Source organism: Botrytis fragariae, assembly GCF_013461495.1.
Source record: "Botrytis fragariae strain BVB16 chromosome Unknown tig00000006, whole genome shotgun sequence".
NCBI lineage: Eukaryota > Fungi > Ascomycota > Leotiomycetes > Helotiales > Sclerotiniaceae > Botrytis > Botrytis fragariae.
This window is the reverse complement of record NW_023500988.1, coordinates 3,154,192-3,176,919: the sequence shown is the minus strand read 5'-3', so window position 1 is coordinate 3,176,919 and position 22,728 is coordinate 3,154,192. Positions and strand designations below refer to the sequence as shown.

At 42.0% G+C, this 22,728-nt stretch overlaps 4 protein-coding genes across 4 annotated transcripts; 1 reads left to right on the top strand and 3 right to left on the bottom strand.

Annotated features, from left to right (window-relative positions):
* Positions 1 to 1,131: 1,131 nt before the first annotated feature.
* On the bottom strand, positions 1,132 to 4,281 carry Bfra_002141 (putative peptidase family m28 family protein; the record flags this gene model as incomplete). Its single annotated transcript, XM_037332565.1, has 1 exon — positions 1,132 to 4,281. The coding sequence occupies one exon, from the start codon at positions 4,279 to 4,281 to the stop codon at positions 1,132 to 1,134; it is 3,150 nt and encodes a 1,049-aa protein (XP_037196719.1).
* A 1,535-nt stretch (positions 4,282 to 5,816) lies between these two features.
* Bfra_002140 (putative 3 5 -cyclic nucleotide phosphodiesterase protein) lies at positions 5,817 to 8,849 on the bottom strand (the record flags this gene model as incomplete). The annotated part of the gene is made up of 4 exons (XM_037332564.1): positions 5,817 to 6,983; positions 7,035 to 7,630; positions 7,694 to 8,572; positions 8,654 to 8,849. 4 exons carry the CDS (start codon positions 8,847 to 8,849, stop codon positions 5,817 to 5,819), a joined length of 2,838 nt encoding a protein of 945 aa, XP_037196718.1.
* An 8,083-nt stretch (positions 8,850 to 16,932) lies between these two features.
* Bfra_002139 (putative cytochrome p450 protein) lies at positions 16,933 to 18,789 on the top strand (the record flags this gene model as incomplete). Its single annotated transcript, XM_037332563.1, has 6 exons — positions 16,933 to 17,149; positions 17,203 to 17,335; positions 17,383 to 17,571; positions 17,629 to 17,893; positions 17,945 to 18,639; positions 18,684 to 18,789. 6 exons carry the CDS (start codon positions 16,933 to 16,935, stop codon positions 18,787 to 18,789), a joined length of 1,605 nt encoding a protein of 534 aa, XP_037196717.1.
* Positions 18,790 to 20,828: 2,039 nt separating this feature from the next.
* Bfra_002138 (uncharacterized protein) lies at positions 20,829 to 21,430 on the bottom strand (the record flags this gene model as incomplete). The annotated part of the gene is made up of 2 exons (XM_037332562.1): positions 20,829 to 20,968; positions 21,052 to 21,430. 2 exons carry the CDS (start codon positions 21,428 to 21,430, stop codon positions 20,829 to 20,831), a joined length of 519 nt encoding a protein of 172 aa, XP_037196716.1.
* Between the last annotated feature and the right edge of the window lie 1,298 nt (positions 21,431 to 22,728).

Below are 22,728 nucleotides of genomic sequence, written 5' to 3'. Positions count from 1 at the left end.
TCTAGGAGGGGGGAGGGGTGTTAGTTGGGGATGAGGGGGGGATGAGGGGGGGATGAGGGGGGGATGAGGGGGGGATGAGGGGATGAGGGTAAAGGGAAGAGAAGAGAAGAGGAAATACATACCTTTATAAAGTCCAATTACCTCTCGCCTTAGACTTGTTGAAGAAGACATTGTGTAGGTGGGTAGATATCTAGATAGATACCTATTATATATGAAGGTAGGTAAGGTATGTGTGTAGGTAGGTATAGCACCTAACTATTTCCTTTCCTTTCCTTCTTTGCCTTCTTTGCCTTCCTTTGCCTTCCTTTCCTTTCCTTCTTCGCCTTCTTCGCCTTGCCTTCTCTCCCTTCCTTTCTTCGCCTTCTCTAATTCAAGCTACCCTACCCTACCCTACTCTACCCAACTCAACCCAACCCAACCCTACCAAAACATTAGCTCATCAGCCTATTCCTTTTCCTTTTCTATCGTCACCACCATCGTCACCACCATCGTCACCACCATCGTACCCACCATCCCCATCACAATCTCTCCTTCAATCCACATCAAGAGTACGTGTGTGCAGGTGATACTCACAATACGTGATTAAATCGATATACAATCGAACAATCGAACAAGTGAACAAGTGAACAAGTGAACAAGTGAATAACCACTTAACAGTAATCAATCGGTTCAGATACCCAGGTCCCAGGTGCGTCGTCAAGAATTTCGTTCGTGTCTTAACTTCACTTACTTACATTCCTGGGTAACAAGCGAACAAGCAATCAATGACGATATCTTATCCATCGAATTTCTGTTGTCATGCCGAGGGATAAGAAGATAGGCGCTCGTCTAATTTTTAATGTAAGATCTTACGTAGTCTACGCTCTAATGTACCTACCGAGCAGCCGAGCTACCTAATAATACAAACACTCTCTTGAAATTCTCTACCAAATCACTAATCGCATAATTCATCAAGCTCAATTATTTCATTCTCGTTCTCATTCTCATTCTCATTAACGTACACTCATTCATATAAAAATGCCAATCATACCATCCATCGTATCGTACCATTCACAAACATGTATACTTCTCTCTCGTCCAAATAACGCCTGCCTGTGAATCCCCCCTCCTTCCCCTTTCCACCCTCGAAACCTAAACAACAAATCTCTTGCTTCCCTCCACCAACCCATCCATCAATTTAACAATACTTGTCCAATCAGGACTAAACCTCCTCGCTTCATCCAACGCAGGAATGACTCCCCTCTTATTAGCATCACTCCACAAACAAACTACTCTTCCTGTTCTACCCTCCTCACCCGGTTTCATATCTTCTCCTACCGCCCATTCCACATCTACCTTCCATTCTTTATTCCAATCTCGACTCCACAACTTGATTTGATCACTTCCACTATCCGGTACATCATCCCATCTCTCTTCCGTTTTCGCTCCACCATGAACTTTGAACTCCGAGAATGGATCGTCAAATCTCAGAATGCAAGCGCGAGTTTCCAGACCCGAGATATGGAATGTAGCTTTATTTTCGTTTGGAACTCTGGTAACATTATACGTGAGCCAATCTGCATATCCCTTCTCAGGTGGGACACCATCCACAACGTTATCAACCACTTTAGGAGCAATGCCTTCGTAAGAGCAAAATGAAAGTCCAGAACGAATTCGAGGATTTTCTTCACAGTTGATAGTTTGACCTGCTGCGCTTGGTATAGAGGCAATGATTTCGCGAATATATTCTTCGATTCCTACAAGCGTAACTTTATGAAGGCCAGTATCAAGGTCGACGGTTTGTTGGAAATAAGCTTTGTATCGATTATTGGGCGAAAAAGGGAAGGCGACAAGATTATAAATGAGAGTTCCAATGAAGACCAGGAAAAAGAATGTTGGCAGATGATGTGTAAGTCGATGAATGAAGGGTGTTACTGGAAGTAATAATAGAATGGAGAACACAGCAACAACAAGGTATGGTAAAAGAAGTGGACTACCATCAGTTCCCGTTTGATGCAGAGCAGCTACTAAGAATAGACCAACTTGTCCAACAACAATTAGTATGAATGGACCAACAAGGAGATATTGAATCAGCCATGTCCATATAGGTAATTTGGCAGACCAGTCCTGTTCACCCCCATAAGGATGTTTCTTATGACCTTTTTTATCGTGATGATCAGCTGGCCCATCATAAGCTTCTGGGACAACATGTCGGTATCGGTTAGCAAAAGTGGTGCTAACTGAAGAGCGCTGAGTAGGTGCTCCACCTCCAATAAGTGGAGTTGTCTCATGAGGAATTGCCAATCCGTTCACACTATCTTCTGAGTCTTCTTCTGGTCCCACTCCGTGGTCAGCATTAGCTTCATCGGCCCCATTAGCCCCATCATTACCCATTACGGCTTGATGATGAGAATCTTGATTGCCGTCATGGTCATGTTGAGCATTCTCAACGTATGTAGATTTTTTAGGCAACGCAAATTGTTCACCAATGGCGATCAAGGTAGCAAGGAAAATTGCAGCTTCGTAAAACACGAACAAATAACCACCGCTTATTTTGAAGCGATCTTCATATACTGTAGCAGCCACAAGAATAATCCAACCAAATACGAACAACCACATGAAGGCATAACCTCTTTGAAGTGCGGAAGGTCTAACAAAATTGCAACCAGCCATGATGAACCAGAATATCGAGAAGAACAAACTCGCAGACATACTCCATACAGAGTAGGGAGAAGAGTAGACAATCATAGGATTGATTTTGTTAATCAGCGATGCACAACCAAAGGTAATGGTACCGGTAATGATCAGAGTGATAGGGTAGCGAAAGGCGCCGCGCCATCCACCAAGAGAAATGGGTTCGTCTTCAGGATTCTTAGCCTTGATGGATCCAGCAAAGAAGTAGAATTTTTCCTGTCGATTAAGAAGATATGAAACGGCGAAGAGCATCAACGGGGCTGCAATGAGTAGAGTGAGTGACCAAGCAAAGAGAGTTCTCAGCTTAAACACTGCAAAAACGGTGCCAAATATATCGAACCAAACACCATCAGAGCCTTTTCCATTGCTGACTTTTCCGATTTTATCGTCACCACGTGGTCCCAAAAATGTATTACTAGTATCCTTGGTAAGAGATCGAGTAGTAGCAACAGATGCTGATAACATGTGCCATAATGAGTCTATCGATGTGTGTTTAGCATCATCTTGATCGGTATGGTATTGAGATCTTGGTTGCCAAAAAGCAACGTCCAATCCACGATAACCTTCTGCTCGGAAAACAACATAATCGGTTTCACTTCTCACATATCCTAAGGAAAATCCGTCCGAACTAACAACTGTCCCAAAAGGATGTTTGGCGTGTGCATAAGCTCGAGTGACCTCGGAATCTGTACTCCGGAACAAGGTAGCTCTACCACCAGCCCCAGCGCCTTCCAGATTCAAGAAAGTATGAACAAATTTTGCCATTGGATGCGACAAAAATGCTTTCGCACCATATAAACCATCCTCCTCACCATTATTAAACAGGGCAACAAAGCCTTTCTGTGGTCTATTTTCCGGTGTCGTGAAATAGCGGATCAATTGAAGTGCTGTAACAACTCCTACACCATCGTCTGTAGCTCCAAAGCCCGTCGAGACACTATCAAAATGGGCATTGACCATAACACCGCCCTTGCCATGAATTTTTCCTTTGGAATTAACGGATCCAGTCTTCCACCACTCTCCCTCTTCATCATCACTACCTCGGATATAACATATGATATTATTTCCTTCAAAGTATGTGCTTATCCCAAGCTTCCGTCCTTTAACTCCAATACTGGTGAGAGCATTGCTGGAATAATTTGAACGTAAATCATTGAATACAGTAACCGCAGGCGATTCTTTACGTGTTCGCAGATCCTCATGGTAATATTCTGCAGAATCGTCATTGGGATTACTGGGACTCGATACCGACTCGGGAGCTTCTGCGTCGAAATCGGACTTGATCTGAGTTTCAGAGATAGTGGCGCTGTCGGTTTCGGTAGTATACTGAATCTGATTGTGATGAAGTATCTCATCAATCCTCTTCAATAACCAATCTCGCACATCGTCATTCTTGCGACTATTGAAAGGATGATAGCCATCACTCAAGCTTTGAAGATCGAGCCATGCTTCCGTAAGATTTAAGCCATTGTAAAGAGTGGGATCATCAGGAGCTGAAGGTACCGTCTCTTGAATGATGAGGAGAGGTATGAAAACACCGAGATAAATTATGACGGTTACCAATGTAACCGCCATGGGAACAAACGCAGATGGGTTGTAGCATTTCATGGTGAGTCGCACAGAGAAGAAGAATGATAGGTTTCCAGGTATTGTTTTCGCTCGAATTAAGAATTAATTAGAACCAGTCAAAAAGCCATCTTAGGGTATCGCAATTGAGAGATTGGATTGTAGGTATGTAAATCTTACAAGACCTTGTAATTTGATGTACAATGTAATGTAGAGAAGTCGTGAAGAGTGGGAATGATAGAACGATGGAAATGATGAAATGATGGGAATTGATAGAATTGATTCGTTACAAGCTTAAAGCTTTGGCTATCTAGGTAGGTACTAGCTATGTATGGTAGGCGCGGGGTGTAACGGACCAGAGTTTGACCGGCGTATCACACTGATGGCATCTAGGTTGTTAGGAACTCTTACTAAAAAATTTATACGAAGATCGATAGCCCTTATATATACATCAATGTAGCTTTTACAGTCCTCGTATATGGCGACTTCTAAAAGTATAGATATTGTCATATATGTATAACTCTAATAAAGCTACTAGGTAGGTGATAGCGTTTCAAAATAACCCTCACAATAGATTCTAGAACGATGAGAAGAGAAGGATATAGTATTCATTACCTTTGATATCACAAACATCACAAGTACAAGTTATTGAAACTTTGATTGAATGATTCTTTGCTTGGTTATTTTGCTCGCGCTTTAATACAAAGCAAAGCATTAAAATGAGTTGGATTGAAAATTTAATCTACTTTCCTTCATTCTTCCATTTCTTTTCCTCAATCCCTATCATCTTCCCACATCAGAATAATGTACTCGACGTGACTTTCACGCGTGCCACTACCTTCCTCTCTTTCGCAAAGAATCCAAATAGAATCCCTTCTCATCCATATCTACCCCATCAGAAAAAAAGAATACCCCAAGCCTAGCTCCAAACCATACTTAAAATTCCCATCCCCAGATGTATTACCATCCATCCCATCCTATATTCTTCCCCCCTGGCCTAGAAGCCCAAAAGTCTAACCTGCCTACCAACTTGGATATAAACCGTCGTTTCCTCTTCTCCCCCGTCTCCCCTTCCTCCCAATTTCCCCAATAGCAATCAGCATCCGTTCATGCAAACATGCATCCAGCAAGCACCAAACCAACCATCCATTAACATAAATAAATAAAAGAGTCGAACGCCATCCACACCTTTCAAATCGATCTGGAGGATTTGAAACCCATCCATCTTCCATCCCCGTGCCAGAAGAAGAAGAAGAAGAAGAAGAAGGTGAAAAGAAAAGGAAAGAAAAGTTAAAACGCCAATCCCGTCTTTGTTTTGAAGAAACCCATAAACACAGAGGTATTTTATTCCTCGTTTACCCTTTGAGGTGGCAAGATTCGAAAGAAATACCTCCAAAACAAATGACCACATCGTGTACAATGTACAGAAACAAATAAAATAATCATACAAACAAGAACCTGAACAAAACATCCCCGATTGCCGTACCAAAATCTTAATCTCATCTCAAAACATTATCGTCAGTGAATTCGTCGAGTTGTGTATTTCATTCTCGTGTTACTCCTTTTCTTACTTCGCGTCAACCCGCAGTCCCGTCAGACTCCTGCTTATCCGGCATCCCGGCTGGCATTGGTGGATTACCATTTTTCCTCTTCCAGAAATGTAATCCGTTCATTCTGAACCGACTGGGTTTCTTTTTCAAATTTCTCCCCGTCTCCGCCAAGACTTTAAGATCCGAACTCGCTTCGGGCAAACTCGATCCATCGTTTGTAGAGTGATTTGATTTATCATAGCCTGTGGAAGAATGACTCGAACTATTAATTAGTGGGGATGCATGAGTAGGTGTGACCGCTCTATCATTATTCGAATCTTCGCTCGCGAAGCTCGTCGCTTGAGTGCTAGGTGAAAAGGGGCTTTTGTTGTTCGTTGTTGCACCTGCAGACCATTCTCCAGCGGAACCTGAGTTGCTACCCTCAGTTGTAGTTTCACTAATTCTTTGGTTTGACGGGATGAATTCTTTCGGCGTAGGTGGATCTACCACTACCACATCCGTAGAAAGGGATGGTTGAACTAGTACGCCATTGATTTGTCGATCTCCATTGGCAAAGATTTCTACGTCCTGGCTAGGGTGATCGAGAAGTCCTGGTGCACTTGCGGTTGCGTAACTCAGTTGAAGGTAACTGGGTTTGGATGATCTTCGATCAGGCAAGGTCGCTGACTGGGGAAGTTCTATTGTTCCCTGTTTCGTACCTTTGGGCGATTCATCATTTGAATATTGTCGAAATGGGCCTTTGTTAAGCATTGCTTGGACACGAATGTTTGAGGGTTCGCCTGATCTCGAGGTGACATCTTGGCTAGCAGATTCATCTTGAGATGGCTGGGCAATACTCATCGTGCGGGGAGAGCGCATGCCTGAGTGCATACTGTCAGGAGGCCCTAAGAACCCGTCTTCTTGTCTCATTCTCTCTTGTTCTAAAGCTATCCTGCTCTCCCAGGCAGCTTTATTTCTCTCCAATTCCTCAACACAAAATGCCATACCAGGCATGACATCAGTCACACCACCAAACAATGGTATGGCAAACATATTCATAAAACCTATTTGAGATTTGCCAAGTTCAATGACTTCTCGAACAGGAGCCGCATACAGGGCCGTTGGTATACCCAAATCTTGTTCCATAGATGCTTGACGAGCGAACTCATCAGTCAATATTTCGGTCCATCGAGTTGCGGTATCAAATTTTCGTGCCTGCACTCATGTCAATGATTGAGTTTCTTTGGTAGTGTCCATTTAACATACCACGTTACTTATGTCTGCACATTTGATTAGTAAAGAGCAGGCGAGTGTTCGTTGGTCTTCGATCGTTCGACCGTTCCAACCGTCAGTCACACCACCATTTTCATGTAGCTTTTCCTGGAGATAGCCAAGCTTCTTCATGTAATCGAAGTGCAAACCCATATCTGTTGCCAAGATTGTGCTTATCATGAGATGTCGCATGTCACGCTCCTCGAAAGCCGCGAGCCAATGACGACGCAATATTTGAGAGTAAGCTGCGCAATGGAATGATTCAAGGACGGATCGATCATTGTAAAGTTGAGCGAGTGGTGCATTCAGATGTACAAGAAATGCATTGTTGACGCCAGGGTGACCTACATCGTGGCCAATGGCAGTAATCATCAAGGTAAGAGCATCAAATGGTCTAATGAGTTCGGCAATTGGCGATGATTTTTGACTGGTCATCCCATCTGGGCTGGGTGGATATTCTGGAAGGTTACCTAACCGGACGAGAAAGTGAAATATGGCTTGAAGAACATCGACGACATGACGGAAATTATGATATGGCACAAAACTATTGTATGCTTCTCGGCTGGTGATGAGAAATGCGGTCAGGTTTTCTGCAACGGATGTCAGCATGGCCGGGGCCGGTTATCACCCGAATCATTTGTTCTGAAACGCACCTGTAGATATCCGCCACCTCTCCAATTCTGGTACAGAGAGTGCATGCTGGAACATTAGTGATGATGCGTAAAGAAGTTCATCGTCCTCAAAATCATGAGCCGAAAAGTGCCAAGAACTAATGGCCTGGGCTATCAATTCTCTCCGATCTAATGAAACCGTCACTCTCCATTGGCCATATTCTTCTACTTCTTCACTATTAAGCGTGCAAATTCCTTCCATCAATCTAGATACCATTTCTTCTCTTAAATATGCATAAGGTTTTTGATCCTCAACACCAACCCATGAGCGTTTCCTTCCCCTCTTCTTTTCCAGCAACACCCTCTGATCCTTGGATGCATCTTTGTGCGCGCGATACGCATGTACCGCCAAACTGGGCAATCGTTCTAGTAAAAGGGGACTGGTTATGACATCCAAAGCTCCGATGTCTAAAAGTTTCATGGTCCTCCTCTGATCTAATGGAATATAGATGCCGGTCGATTTTCGATTTGGTTTGCCCATATCATATCCGGTTGCAGGAGCGGGTTCCGACCTCGAACTCATACGATTTTTTGCCGAGCCTATTGAAAGACTTGGCTCCGACGAGGAAACCACGGCGACCGGGACAACGAGCTTCGAGAAGCGATGTTGTTGAATTTCGGATGCGACCCATTGTAATAATTGTATTCCATACACCTCCCCAAAATCATCATCCAGCATTCCATCATTCTGTTGCTTGGAACTGGGCGATGGTGTCCGAACATCCCTCGCAGGTCGCTCATTCACTTGATCATCATGCGGAATCTCTATTAAAACGAGGGTAGGGATTAAATCCACGGTCGATTCGCGATTCAGGTCGGAAACTTTCGACATGCAGGACTTGCCCGAGGTACACACGTGAACTATATTTTGTCAATTCCATCATCAATTGCAGTCCAACCCAGGACCAATTGAAGCACCCGTCTCAATTAAATTGAACCTACCTTCAGTGAAAGAAGTCAATAAAATGTTCACATTATTATCAACCGGATTGATCGCTCGTGGTGTCGTCGCGCCATCCGTGGTCGGGGCCGAATTTTCCAAGGTCGAGACATTGGACACCACATCCTCTCTTCGCACCACTTTGTCCTCGAGAGCTCTGCGATCCACGTAGACAATGTTGCATGCGGCGTAGTCCATTACTGCCACTGTCTTTCGCACACCACAACACCAAATCTATATACCCGCTCACCACCAATATCCGCGGGCTTTTTGACCAATATTAAATGGTAATATAGGCAGTAAAAAGCAAAGGAAAGAAAAAAAGGCAATGGATTGAGCTCGACAGCCCAATTACCGTGTCGCACGGGGGCAAGCTGGCTCGAGCGCAGCGCCTTTTTCTTTTGGATCGCCCGAGTCTCGTTTTGAAAATCAATCCCTTGTTTTCCCCTTCTGTTCAATGTCTTTGTTTCGGATGTCGGTTTCTCTTACGAAAAGTCGATGACGATATTTTTATTCGCGCGACGATTTTGGTATGAAAGGACCGAGGGAATTTCGAAATTGGTATGAAAGAAAATGCAACCGAACTTCGTAAAAGGAATAAAGTAGATTGGAAGTGTTTCGCAATGACAGGGAAGCCCTGTACGTGTAATAGAGAATCGAGGTAGTTCTGGACTCTGTAGTGTAACGGAAGTGGAAATTCGACTAATTGGAGTTCAGATGGATGGTGATGAATGTGGAATGAGTTTCGGAGAGTGGATATGATTGAAAAGAGGGGCTTTTGGTTGAGTTTGAATTTGAATTTGAATGTGATCTTGATCTTGATCCTAATCCTGATTTTGGTATTGGTAATGGTATTGGTATTGGCATGGAGTCTTGAGTTTTGAGTACTGAGTCTTGTTTTTGATTTGGCTGTTTTGAGTCTTTCAAAGACAGAAGCAGCAGTACATGTATCTTGTGCGTGTTGGGTTATTGTGTAGTATGGTATTATACAGAATGTAGGTAGGTATAGGTTAAGAAGTATGAACTTCTCATCCCTCCTTCTCACAAATTTCTTTCAAATAAAAAAAGTGGTCAATTCGATTCGTTCGAGTACATACGAATACTCGTTACGGTGATTTTGTATATGTGTGTGTGTGGGTGTGGGTGTGGGTGTGGGTGTGTGGGAGAACAATGCCGTAGGGGAGGGAGGGGGAGAGAAGGGAAATAGGAAATCAAAAGAAGGACATTATTTTGATTGTATTTCGTTGTCGCAATGGAGATATAGAATAGAGAATAGAGAATATAGAATGTGATATACGCTATACGCTCCACAACAATAGAAGAAGAAGAAAAGATCTCAAGATGATATTGAAAAAAAAAAGTTATAAAGGATTGACAGGTGTGTGTCTTTTTTGGAGGGGAGGGGAAGCTCTTCAGGGAAAGTCCTTGGGTTTTGATTCGAGTTCGAGTCCAGTTAGTGTTGTGGTTGTGGTTGTGGTTGTGGTTGTGGTTTGTCGCCGGTGGATTTATTTATTTTGTACTTTTGTTTCGCGCGTTCGTTCGTTTGTCGATATGGAAGAAAAGACTGATTGAAGTTTGATGTATCATTAGTTGTGGAAGATACGTTCAACTGTGCGACATGCTAGGTAGGTAGAAGTCGATATACAATATGAGAAAGAATTTGGAAGGGAGATAGATACGTTCAGAGACGAGGGAGGGAGAGGGAGAGGGAGAAGGTAGAAGGTAGAAGATGGAAGGAATACCCTGTTTTTTAGGTGAGAAAGAAATGGAACATGCCCCCGAAAAAAGGGAAGGGGGAAGAGAGAGAGAGATTTAGGATGTGAAATTGAGAAGTTGAAAGAGAGTTTGAATTTAGCTATCTGGACGAATGAAGAATTATGATTGGATCAATTTGGAATTTTGCTCAATCAGGCTAAGATCTAGAAGGATGGATGGAAGTTATGGAAGTTATGGAAGGAATTTAAGAAGAAATCAGGAGGGAGGGAGCAGGTAAAAGAAAGAGTGGGAAAAGCCATAAGCCATGAGCCAGCCGTAGACTGTGGACCATGAGATGAGAGCCATGAGCCATGAGCCATGAGCCATGAGCCATCAGCCATCAGCCATCCGCCTTCAGCCATACCTGGTAAGCCATACCCAGCTAGGTATTTTGCTATTGACTCTCAACCCCAGGGAAATGGACAATGGAGAATGAATAATCATGGATGATGGAAGGGAAGAGTAGAGACCCTACCTCGTCAATTAGTCAGTATCTAGTATCTCTAGTATCTATCGTAATTCGTAAAGGAAGGAAGAGTGGATAAATTGATTGGTCCGATTTACATGATTGGATGAGAAATTATGGATTCCTTTTTCTTACTTTCAGGTCTAGATGTGATATAATTGATTTCATTGGGTGCATGTGGAAAGGCGTCAATTTGGTTTAAAATTTAAATGCCGGATGAGGGATGGTAAGTGGTAAGTGGTAAGTGGTATGTATGTATGTGAATGTATGTATGTGAATGTATGTATGTGAATGTATGTATGTGAATGTATGTATGTGAATGTATGTATAATTGAATGTATGTATAATTGAATGTATGTATAATTGAATGTATAGTTGAATGTGCTCAAGTAGGTAGGTGCGAGATGCTACATACTACATACTACATACTACATACTAGACACTAGACACTAGACACTAGATATTAGATATTCAATGCTAAATACTACACAGGTAGGATATATACAAAACGCGGGTGAGTGATCTATCTACGTATTACACTCTAGAACCTGTAGATATGAAGACTACACCCTGAATACCTCGAAAGATATAACACAAAAGCAACAAGCCCAACAGTTGAGGAAAAGCTTCAATGCAAAGAATCCCTAGATACCTTACTACACCTGCACCTGCACCTGCACCTGTGCCTGCACCCATCTAAAGAAAAAGCAAAGAAGGAATTTTAGAACATTTTCCTTCTTCCATACGGAGTAGAAGTACATGCCAGGTAGGTAGGTACTCTCCGTCCGCTCCGTCCTCGCACCCACTAAGTAAAAGAAACAGCCATACACCTACATCCTTACCCACCACTCATCAACATGACATCTACCTCGTTAACGGTAGGCAGGCGGGTAGCCAACGGTAGATACCGCTAACCTATCACCACTCCTCAAATCCCCATTCGCAGGCAAGTCGAAGCGAGAAAGAACATGACGATGACAATGACAATGACAATGACAATGACAATGAAAATGAAACGATGGACTAGACAAACGATGGAAGATCAAGTGAGAGAAGCCTTGGGAAATGTTCTAGAAAAAGGATCTCCTATCAAGATCATCTGGGGATGGGGAAGGAATGTAAGGACAACGAGTGATTATTTTGAGTTTGCGTTTGATCATCCGCATCCATCATTTTTGGGTCACATTGATTTTCCTTATTCCAATTCCATCTTTCGACCGAATATCATTGGCCCATTCTGACCTGCTCCATCTTATCTACCTCCGAGATCTACATCAGCATTGATGAATGCGTGTTCGAGTACCGGTACTCATGTAGGTATGCTGTTGTTGCTACGGTATGTATGAATGATTAAGAGAGGGAAGAAACCTTAACAATTGCTGCTGCACATCAAAGTTAAACACGATTTCCATCAAAGAACTATTTGTTTTTGACTTCATCTTAACCAAATGCTTCGATACATGTGTACTTATCCTCCTCGGAAGAGAGGACTTTGCGGAGGTTATTGTTGTTCCATACGATGATGGTGATCTCTGTGATTGTGCTAAAAGTATGATATGACCATCCATCCCTATATCACCAACGATATAACATTCGAATCCAACACCAACGATCCAATACCAACGCAACTTCAAAGTTCATCCGCTCCCTCCACCACCCAAATCAAGAGATTCATCCATCTTCATCTCCCAGCCACACCTCACGCCCACCAAATCCCCCTCATCCCAATCCAACGTAGGTAGTCAAGATAGGCTTTATCTTTAGTTTCCTTAGACTCTTTTCCTCTCCAAGACATTTAAGCAAACCCCAACTCTAAATAAATAAGATCCAAGACAAGAAGATGAACTCTCCTCTGGATGAAATGAGAATGGGTGTGAAAACGTAAACATCTACATCTGTTTACCCTTGATGATTAATCATCCACGTCTTGATTTCTTCACCTCACTTACCACCTTCCTTTTTGTTTCCCTTATCATGATTGATCATCTAGGGCTGGGAGTTTCTTTCTTTCTTTCTTTCTTTCTTTCTCTCTTTCTATATTGCCCTTTAAGCTTCAAGGTTCACCTCCGCATCTCATCTGGTCTCATTTCATCTCATCTGATCCAATCTGTGCACTTTTTAAATTATCTAGATTTTAATGAATGGCGTGTACGAATGTGTATGTATAGGTGTATGTAAGTATATACCTACCACCTACCTACCACCTACCTACCACCTACCTAACACAACAAGTCTCAAACTCTTCCTATCCCCCCGCCAAAAAAAAGACCCATCTCCCCAAGTCTACACACCTACACACCTCCACACCTCCATACACATACCCATCAACCCACCAAACTCCAATCACCCCCTCTCCCAAACCATCCAATCAACCCATCCAAACCCCTTCCCCTCACAACAACACGTTTCAGCTTCTTTTCATCCCTATCCTATTGGCCATCAAAATCACCAGGTACACTACCTAGCACTTACATCCCCATCACGACATGACCGTATCACCTTCCTAAATGTGTTTGAGGTGCTTGGCTTATGTATCTATAGTATAATATAATATAGTGAATGTATAATGTATTATATTAGAGGTAGTGGATATAGGTATTTTTCTGTAAGCGCTCTTCCATATGCATGTTTATATTTGTTATGAATACTCATCCGTAATATGTAAATAATAAATGAAGGGTATGTATTCATACCTACCTGTATATCTACCTGTATACCTACCTATACACCTACCTACCTAGTGAAGGTACCAGGACTCTCTATACAAAATACAAAGTATAGAATACTGCAGTGCAGTACTGGAAAATGATATGGTATGGTATGGTATGGTATGGTATGATATGATAGTACGCCATTAAGGAAAAGTACCAAGTATGTAGGTATATATGCATTATTATACTACAGTACACTACACTATACTACTCCATTCGAGCACAATACATCCAACAATAAATTCTATATGAATCAAGAAAGATATTCTTCTCATCATGTAATACTCTCAAAGAATTCAATACTTCATCCATAGTATGATATGAACATGTGCAAAATCCGCATCATCTAAAGTACCAATCATCTAAAGTACCAATCATCTAAAGTACCAACCATCTATTATCCAATGACATTATTCATTTTCGATTCCCCTCAGGATATATAGCTAGGTAGTAGGTATTTCGTTTTCTCATCTACAGAATACATATTAGTTATCTAATAATGTATCTCTATCTGCTCTTCTATTTATCCATTCATTCATACATACACACTCGAGTACATGTGAGATCCAGTAATACTATCCTCAGCCAGCTCTCTTCATGCCATCGCTTCCCTTCGCGAAATGTAAGGGGGATACCCGAACCCTTTTCTTTCTCTCCTCCTCTAAAAAACATAATACAACACCATACATCCAATCCCCCTTCATCAAAACCTAACTCTCAAATCTCCACACAAAGCTCTCCTCCGAGATCTGATCTCGGATCGAATTCCCTTTTATATTCTTTCATATATCTGTCTTATATTTTATATTTCACAGCTGATAAAAATATCATCTACCTACCTACCTACCTACCTACTTCTTTCTGCTTTATAGATTTCATGTCATGTCTAATCTGATATAGTGGATTTGCGTTTGGGATTGGGATTTGGGATTGGGAGAATGAGAATGAGAATAATGAAGACAAAGGGTTTGTGAGGTTTGTGAGGTTTGAGATTGAGATTGAGATTGAGATTTGGAAATGTGGGATTTTTTTTCTATTTCTATTTCTGTTTCTGTTGGTGGAGTCTTGTTTCTGTGGTTTATGGAGAGGGTGAGTGTATAAGGTTTCAGTGATGTAATATAATATAATATAATTTAATGTATTCATCTACCGATAATTCAGTACTAGTGGAGGTCACAAGTGATATGTATATATACTTACTTAGATATATGTATAATAAGTAGTAAAAGAATCATGTACATGTAAGATCTTACAAGCACACTCTATATCTACTTCAAGGTAGAGAGTAAGTAAGTAAGTAGATATGCGGAGAGAATAATTGTTATTTATTTATTTACTTATTCGACACTTACCTACTCCGTTAGTATCGGTCATAAACCTCCACTCTTCCTCTGTTCTGTCTTTAATTCTTCTACATTCCGATTCTATTGCGTTGTATCGAACCTTGACTGCGATCTCAACTTCAGCCTCACACGTAAGATGCTTGGAACAAGTACTCTTTTCGCATGTTACTAGTAGTACCTCGTATACATATACATTCTTCGCGTGGGAAAAGACGAGATAGGACATCAGAAGTCAAGCAGCCGCGAGTTCGGACTCCTATCGTGTAATAGCTTTTTTGGATGTAGGAAATGGGAGAGGATGGAAGGGGAGCGCGGATGAATATGCTTGGGGGGTGTACATGAAGTAAGGAGGAGATATTTTTGTGTCTATGTGTGTGAGTGAGAGAGATTGCGTATCGGTTGTCGTGGATCTACTCTGATCTGCTATGATAAATGTTTCTTGATTCTATATCTTTGATAGGGGTGTGGAGTTTGATGTGGCGAGGTATGATATTGTCTAATCTAATCCAGATATATTTGAGGAATGAGGGACGTACAAAGATCCAGCTATATGGAGTGGTAAAGGCTCGAGAAATGAAATGTGTGGGTATTGGATGAGCGCGCTTGCTTGAGTGTTTGTTGATTGGTTTTATGGTTTTATGTGTTTTTCGATGGAGAAGTTGGGAGAAGTTGGGAGAAGTTGGGATGGAATGGAATGGGATGGTTATTTTGTGGTGATGTAGATTGATAGGTATCAATTATATTGCATAATAATATGTGCAAAAGCTGGAATTTTGACATAGGGTAAACGGGATATAGATGTATGGTTAGGGAAGGTCTTTTCCTTTCTATCTTGCCTTATGAATGAATGAATGATGTGAGTTGGAGAACGGAGTGACAAAGAGCGGGCGCCTGAGAGGAGTGTGAGGAGTGGATTTCTCATAATGTACTTCTTATATCTACTATAGTCTGTCTCTATGCTGTTCTTTATGCACCAACGTCCTTCATTTTTGTAGAATGGCTTTATCAAGTCTGACCACTAGGTTATCAATGTACTCACCACACATCGAACACCATCAGACCAGACTAGACCATCCACACATCATTACATACTAGATATCAGATACTCTCCAATGTAAACCCACCCTCGTCAATACCACAGCATTTATCCATTTGGGTCGACTCAGTGCACACAAAATGAAAGATTTGCTCAAAGGTTGTATCATGATAGATCGATCATCCCTTTGCTGGTTCTTAGATGATTGGTCATATATACAGTTCTCTTTGAAGCGAATTTGAAGAGCGACGGAAAGGCTTATATCTATGGTCTACTCTTGGTATGGCAACTCAAAGAAATGGATAGACCCATAGCTACCTAGCCATTGTTGCTTAGGTTCTAGTATCCATAGAATTCGCTTGATATTCAGAAGCCAGAAAACATTTTGAAATTGGGCAGTTTGACTTGACTGCACATGAGATGATGCATTTCCATATGTGTGCCTACCATTAATCACTTGAATTCAGAGATATAGTAGATGATGAAAGCTATCATGAAGATCTTGCCATTTCGACTGCTTTAGAATGGAATTATGATGTTTGTTTGTGTTGAAGTTGGGCATAAGGTTAAAATTGGCGGGGCTGCGCTTAAGACATCTTTCACATACCGTAATTCTCTCGGTAGACAGCTTACCTAGGTATTGGACTTCTGCAACTTTTTAGATTGCTTCGTCAAGTAGAATCTCTGATTCGTTTACTGCATCCAATTTCACATTGTGGAGCTGGCTCACTACCCAAAGAGTCGAGGTACTGCAGACTGAGTCGAGATGCTTATTCTCATTGGATGTCTTCGTTTTATTGACGAATTCATTCCCTGATGAGTATCTCGAATGGCGTGCGAACCAGGTAATGGGTGAGATAAGATATGCTGCTACTGCATGCCATTGTTACGATGTAGGACTTCACACTTTATAAATTATACGTGTTTACTCCCAGCTGTGATATCGATATCCTAGCTGGAAGAGTTTATTATGATCAACATGATATCCGAATGTGGAGTGTCCTCTATGACATTTCTTGTTATTGTAGCATGTATCATACTATCTACAATTTTTTGGCGAACCTTCTTCAAGAAATCACGATATCCATTTCCACCAAGTCCTCCAGGCGAACCAATATTAGGACATATCCGATTAGTTCCCACGGACGATCCGCACTTGTACTATCAAAAGTTGTCACAACAGTACAGTAAGTAAACTATATCTAATGTATTCCTCTTCAATATGCTAACATACCAAAAGACACAGATATACTATATTTCAAACAATTTCTTACTCCAGTTGTAGTCTTGAATACTGTGAAAGCTGCAGATGAACTTCTTTCTAGGAGAGGAGCTAATTATTGTGACCGACCTCGATTTGTTCTATTTGAGGTGTAAGTGATATCTTTTCTCTCGAGCTTACATTGCTGATCGAAAATAGTATGGGATGGGGTAGAACCTTGACATTTCTTCCATGGGGATCACGTTTCAAGGCACACAGAACACATTTACAGACGGCCTTTACGAAGTCCAGTGTCGTACGGTATCGAGAAGTACAAGAATATGAAGCACGTCAGGCTCTGCATACTATTACTCAACGGCCGGATGACTGGGAAATTGCCTTAAGGAGGTAAAGTAATGCGAGGGGTATCTCAGTTTCTTGAATAGCCATGCTTACTTTCGATAGGTTTGCTTCTGCTATTGTATTGAGAGTATCGTTTGGAATCACTTTAAAGAATGATGATGACGAGTACATCAAAATTGCAGCGGATGCAATCAATGCTACGGGAAGTGGTGGATCACCAGGAGCTACTGTCATTGATTATTTTCCTTTCCTCGGCAACCTTCCTCACTGGCTCGTTCCTTCGAAAGCCATAACTCATGCGAAGAATTGGGGATCCGCGATAAAACGTCTTCATGATGTTCCATTTGCTGCTGCACGCAAGGACTTTGTATGTTGTCATAGCCTCTGTGAATCATTGAACATTTCTAATCCAGAACAGAATAAAGGGGCAGCTCAAAACTCTTCGTACGTATATCCTCTGCTTGAAAGATATGAGAAAAATGAGTCCCATAATCTACCGAATGACTTTGCCATGGAAGATATCAATGGTTCCGCTGCCGCTATATTTATTGCAGGATCAGACACCACCTTTGCAACGACTTTAGTGGGAATTTTAAATTTATTACTCAATCCTACTATTTTTCACAAAGCAAGAAGTCTGCTCGATCGGACTATCGGACTAGATCGTCTTCCTTCATTAAAGGACAGAGAACACCCAGATCTTCTCTATATCGAACATATTGTTCAAGAAATAGTTAGATGGCGACCTTTATCTCCTCTCGGCGTCCCACACAAAAGTCTCAACGATGACATCTACAACGAGATGTTCATTCCCCAGGGTACGAATGTATTTTTCAATACATGGGCGATGAGTCGCGATGAGACGGTTTACAACAATCCCGATTTATTCAATCCAGACCGATATCTTCCAGTCGAGCAAGGTGGAGCTGGGGAACCGTATCTCAAAGGACCGTTTGGGTTTGGCCGCAGAATATGTGTAGGTCGTCATCTGGCATTGGGGAGTGTGTGGATTGTGTTGGCTACTTTGATATCTACGGTTGATATTTCGAAGGCGGTGGATTCGAAGGGGGAGGATGTTGAGCCGGTGGTGGGCTTTACGACGGGTCTATCGAGGTATGGATATCTTTTTGAAATTTGAAATATCCTGTTTCTGGGAGACTGCTTACTGATTGTTGTTGGTTTAGCCATCCTCTGCATTTCGATTGCAGATTTACTCCACGTTCGGAAGGAATGGCTTCTTTGTTGGATTCTTCTTTGTTGTAGATTGTTGCAAATACAATTTAGGACATCAACAGTAGCTAAGATTTATAGTCGGTCTTCAGTAGATGCATGGACTGCCTGTGGTTGTAGCTGTAGTTACATAACGCGAATATTCTCATACCTCCAACACTATTGATGTTTAGATTAAATAATTGAGAATCTCACTGCAAATCTGCACCATCAAATCGAATCCAATAATGCGATAACTACACCTCTAGCGTAGACGTTCCAAAAGCTTCTCTCTAGGGATCCTCGCTTCCCGGATTGAAATCAGGAGTCAAGAGGTTGCGACATCGATGACTAGGTAGCTATAAGCGATATGCCATTCATTATATCATCATCTATAATAGACGAAGTATAATCTATTACTCCAACATCTCAATTTAGCCTACTCTATACTATGTTATATCCTTTACCGTTTCCGTCCTTCCTTCACACTATCTATCCCAGCACTCCTTCCATTTCAAATTTCATCTTAAACATCGTATCCGTCTCAGAGTGTCAAACATATCTTATCAAGGTAAAACAACACCACGAACTCAATTATCCTCTTTTTTTTCTACCGCAGATTTCTAGACACAGTCCAGTCCAGTCCTTCATTTCAGTGTACTCCTCCCGCATTCTTCTAGCTACAAGTAACAGCATGAGTATTAGTAGTGATGAGTCCGATACGGATGCGAGGGAAATATACATACATAGCGCTCAGTTCGAATTTTTAGATATGTATCTTTCGAGGAGTTTCATGGATGATGGGGGAGGAATGATTCTTAATATTGATATCGATATCGATATTCTTTTTGGATCTCGGGATTCGAATTTGGACTTGGGGGTTTGGAATTTGAAATCTTTGGTTGCAGATTCCTGATCAGCGAAAGTAGGTTTGTAATTTAAGGAAGCGGGAGGGTAATGCTCGGAGGTTGGTTGGTAGAAAGTTTCTTATGTATTTGATTAATGTGTTTTGTTGAAAATGGGTGGATGGATGAATGTTCTTTTTGTAACTTGTGAGGCATGAACTTTTGGGGATTTATGTAAGTGTGCAGGTGTGTAACTATGAAAGATGGATAGGGGTAATGGAATTGCTAAGTCTGGAGTTAAGGTTGAGATCGTTGTGGATGTGGATGAGTGTGTTAACGACTTAGCTGTTACTTTACTTCCAGAGGAGTGTGTTCAATTTCAACATTCGGTCTAGAGTCTTATCGAGAGAAATCATTGTGATTTGGAGAATGATCGAAAGGTAATATAGACGTAGTATTTAGGGGCGAGGAGCTGATGAGATCTCTGGCGTTGAGTGGTTGCATAGTATATAGTGAGTGTTTTCTATGTCGAGCGAATCGGATGTATGGATGTTGTGATTATGATGTAATAATGATGCTGTTCTTTTCTGTTTGAAGAATTTCTGTGAGCTCTCTTTCATTTTTGACAGACGGGGTCAAGAAAAGTCGTAGTGATAGGAGTACACCCTCGGGTAGTGTTTGAGAGGATTGAGTCGGTATCTTGATCATAGGTCCTTATTCCTGTCAGTGTCAAGTGAATGATATTTTGAGGGGATTGTAGTGGCCTATTACTTTTAGATCAAAGGGGAGAATAATAGAGAAGTCTTGGTTGTATGAGAGTTAGCTACATATAAAGGATTGAGATATTGAAAAGTCCTAGATGACAATGAACACTCACGTGCATTCATGGCCTGCTTCACTATTTTCCTTCATCTCCAAATACAGAAATGGTAATGGAAGAGACACTTTCACTAGATGGTTCATGCGAAATGTCGCGGAGATGGGAGGTGGGTAAACAGCTCATGACTTTCAAATGAGATTTGCGAATTGCATCTTACATATCCAATATTTCAGATCGTTTATATATCTCTTTGATCTACTTCAGAACTTATGTATTTAGCCAATGGACTAACCTTATCTTCTCTATTCCCAAATGTAATCCTACTAAACGTTGACCACCGCCAAAAAGGCTTCATAAACTTCATTTCTTCGTTCTATCAATTCATCATCCCATATTACATCCATACACATCCAGTCCCACCAGCTTCCTCATGCGCAATTATTGAGATCCTCCTCACAATACACAGCTTGCAACTGAATCGCATAACAACCACTGGGAACTTTCGCTCCAGCCGTCGTATAAAAGACTCCAATAACACCAGTGCTAAAATCTGTATTTGTCAAACAAGCTAGATGATCACACATTAGCAACCAAGCCCTATCAATCTCCACAGACTCGTCATAAATCTCCTCTGATGAAAAACAAACCTACCATAAAAAGCTCCCGCGCCATCAACCAACAAATTTCCACTCTTATCTAAACTATACCCCTTCTGTGGACTCGCCCACACATCCAACTGCACCCAGCTCCCTGCCGCGCCGTGGATGAAATACGCCGGGATAGCATCATCTGATGGATCCATCCCGATGAATGAGAGTACACCGTTGGTTATTGTTCCTCCGACGGGAAGAGTCTGGAGGGGTTGGAGACCGGCGACGAGGGTTCCGGATACGGAACCGACGGATCCAAAATGCACGTTGTTGTAGGGGGTGTAGGTGGATTTGGAGAGGAGGGAGAATTTGGCAGTTGTGGCGGCGGTGATGAGAGGGAGGAGAGTGCTGAGGGAGAGAAGGGTGATGGGGAATTTCATGGTTGTGGTTGTGGTTTGAAGAGTTCGTTCTGGGGCGGTGTTGGTTGGTTGGGCAATGGAGATTGGATGCTGGATGCTGGATGTCGAATAGATAGATGGATGGGTAGATAATAACTAGTAATCAGGAAGTCGGGAGACACTCAAACAGAATAGACAATCCAACTACTTTATAGGTATAAAAGCCACCCCCCTCATCTCACCACCTACCAGTCTGCACTTGCAGGCTTGCGACAGCATGACAACTTCAATGGCATCTTCATCTCATCCCTTACATCCCACCAATTTTCCACAAATGAAGAACTGCTGTTCTTCATCGCCAAGAGAGAAAAAGACGCACGGTAATCATGTATAGTAAATCCTTCATCCCATCTCCGTCCCAGACTCTTTCACGAGTCTGATGTAAATACATACATACGTATGCTTACTATCAGCACTTCTCCCCTCACCTCACCCATCCCTTCCACACAAAACAGGCAGGCAAAGAGACAGACAGACAGACAAGCAAGAAAGCAAGCGGTCAACCGCCCCAAGCTTGGCACCGGGAGGAAGCCGCCCGAGAACCGGACCCATATGTCCAGATCTTCTGCCCTGCCCAGAAGCTACCTAATCAATCATCCACGCGAGAATCTCAGCGTCCGGGGTACACAGTATTCTAAACTTGCACATTCACATTCATAAACCACCATACGTCCGTACGCTGAAGAAAAATTTCCCTATTCACCCGTACACCCCGAAGAATGGACCCGGACCCAGACTACCACCTTGAATATCCATCTCTACTATCGATGCCAAGAATGCAAGTCTACAATAAGCATAATAGATGCAGACGATGTGCATAAGCGAGAAAGCTCGTATTGGAGACCTCGTGCATGCCTGTTCGCTTCGGAGATCATGTATGCAAGGCAAGTACGTACCTCGGGTGCCAAGATTTTGCTGTTGGTCAGCTTGGTCGGAGAGATTCTGGACTTTCTTTTAGTGATGGATTCGGGAGCGAAAAATGTAAGATGAGGGATGTGAGATGAGTGGAGACGCTTTGAGGAAGTATTGAGCGTTGTTTGCTTCGAGTGTAGAGATTGTCGCTCGTGCAAGTTAGCATCGTGCCGACAGAGGAAAGCAAGTCTTTTATTTTTCGCTGTGAATAAGTGATTTTATTATTTATGCAATTCCCCCTTCGTTTATATCATTGAATTAAGTAATTAACTAGGCGTCTTTTGAGAGAGATGGATATAGTACAAAAGTTACCGAAGCTGACCGCCACCATTCATACATTTTTCACATATACAATTATAGACACAACA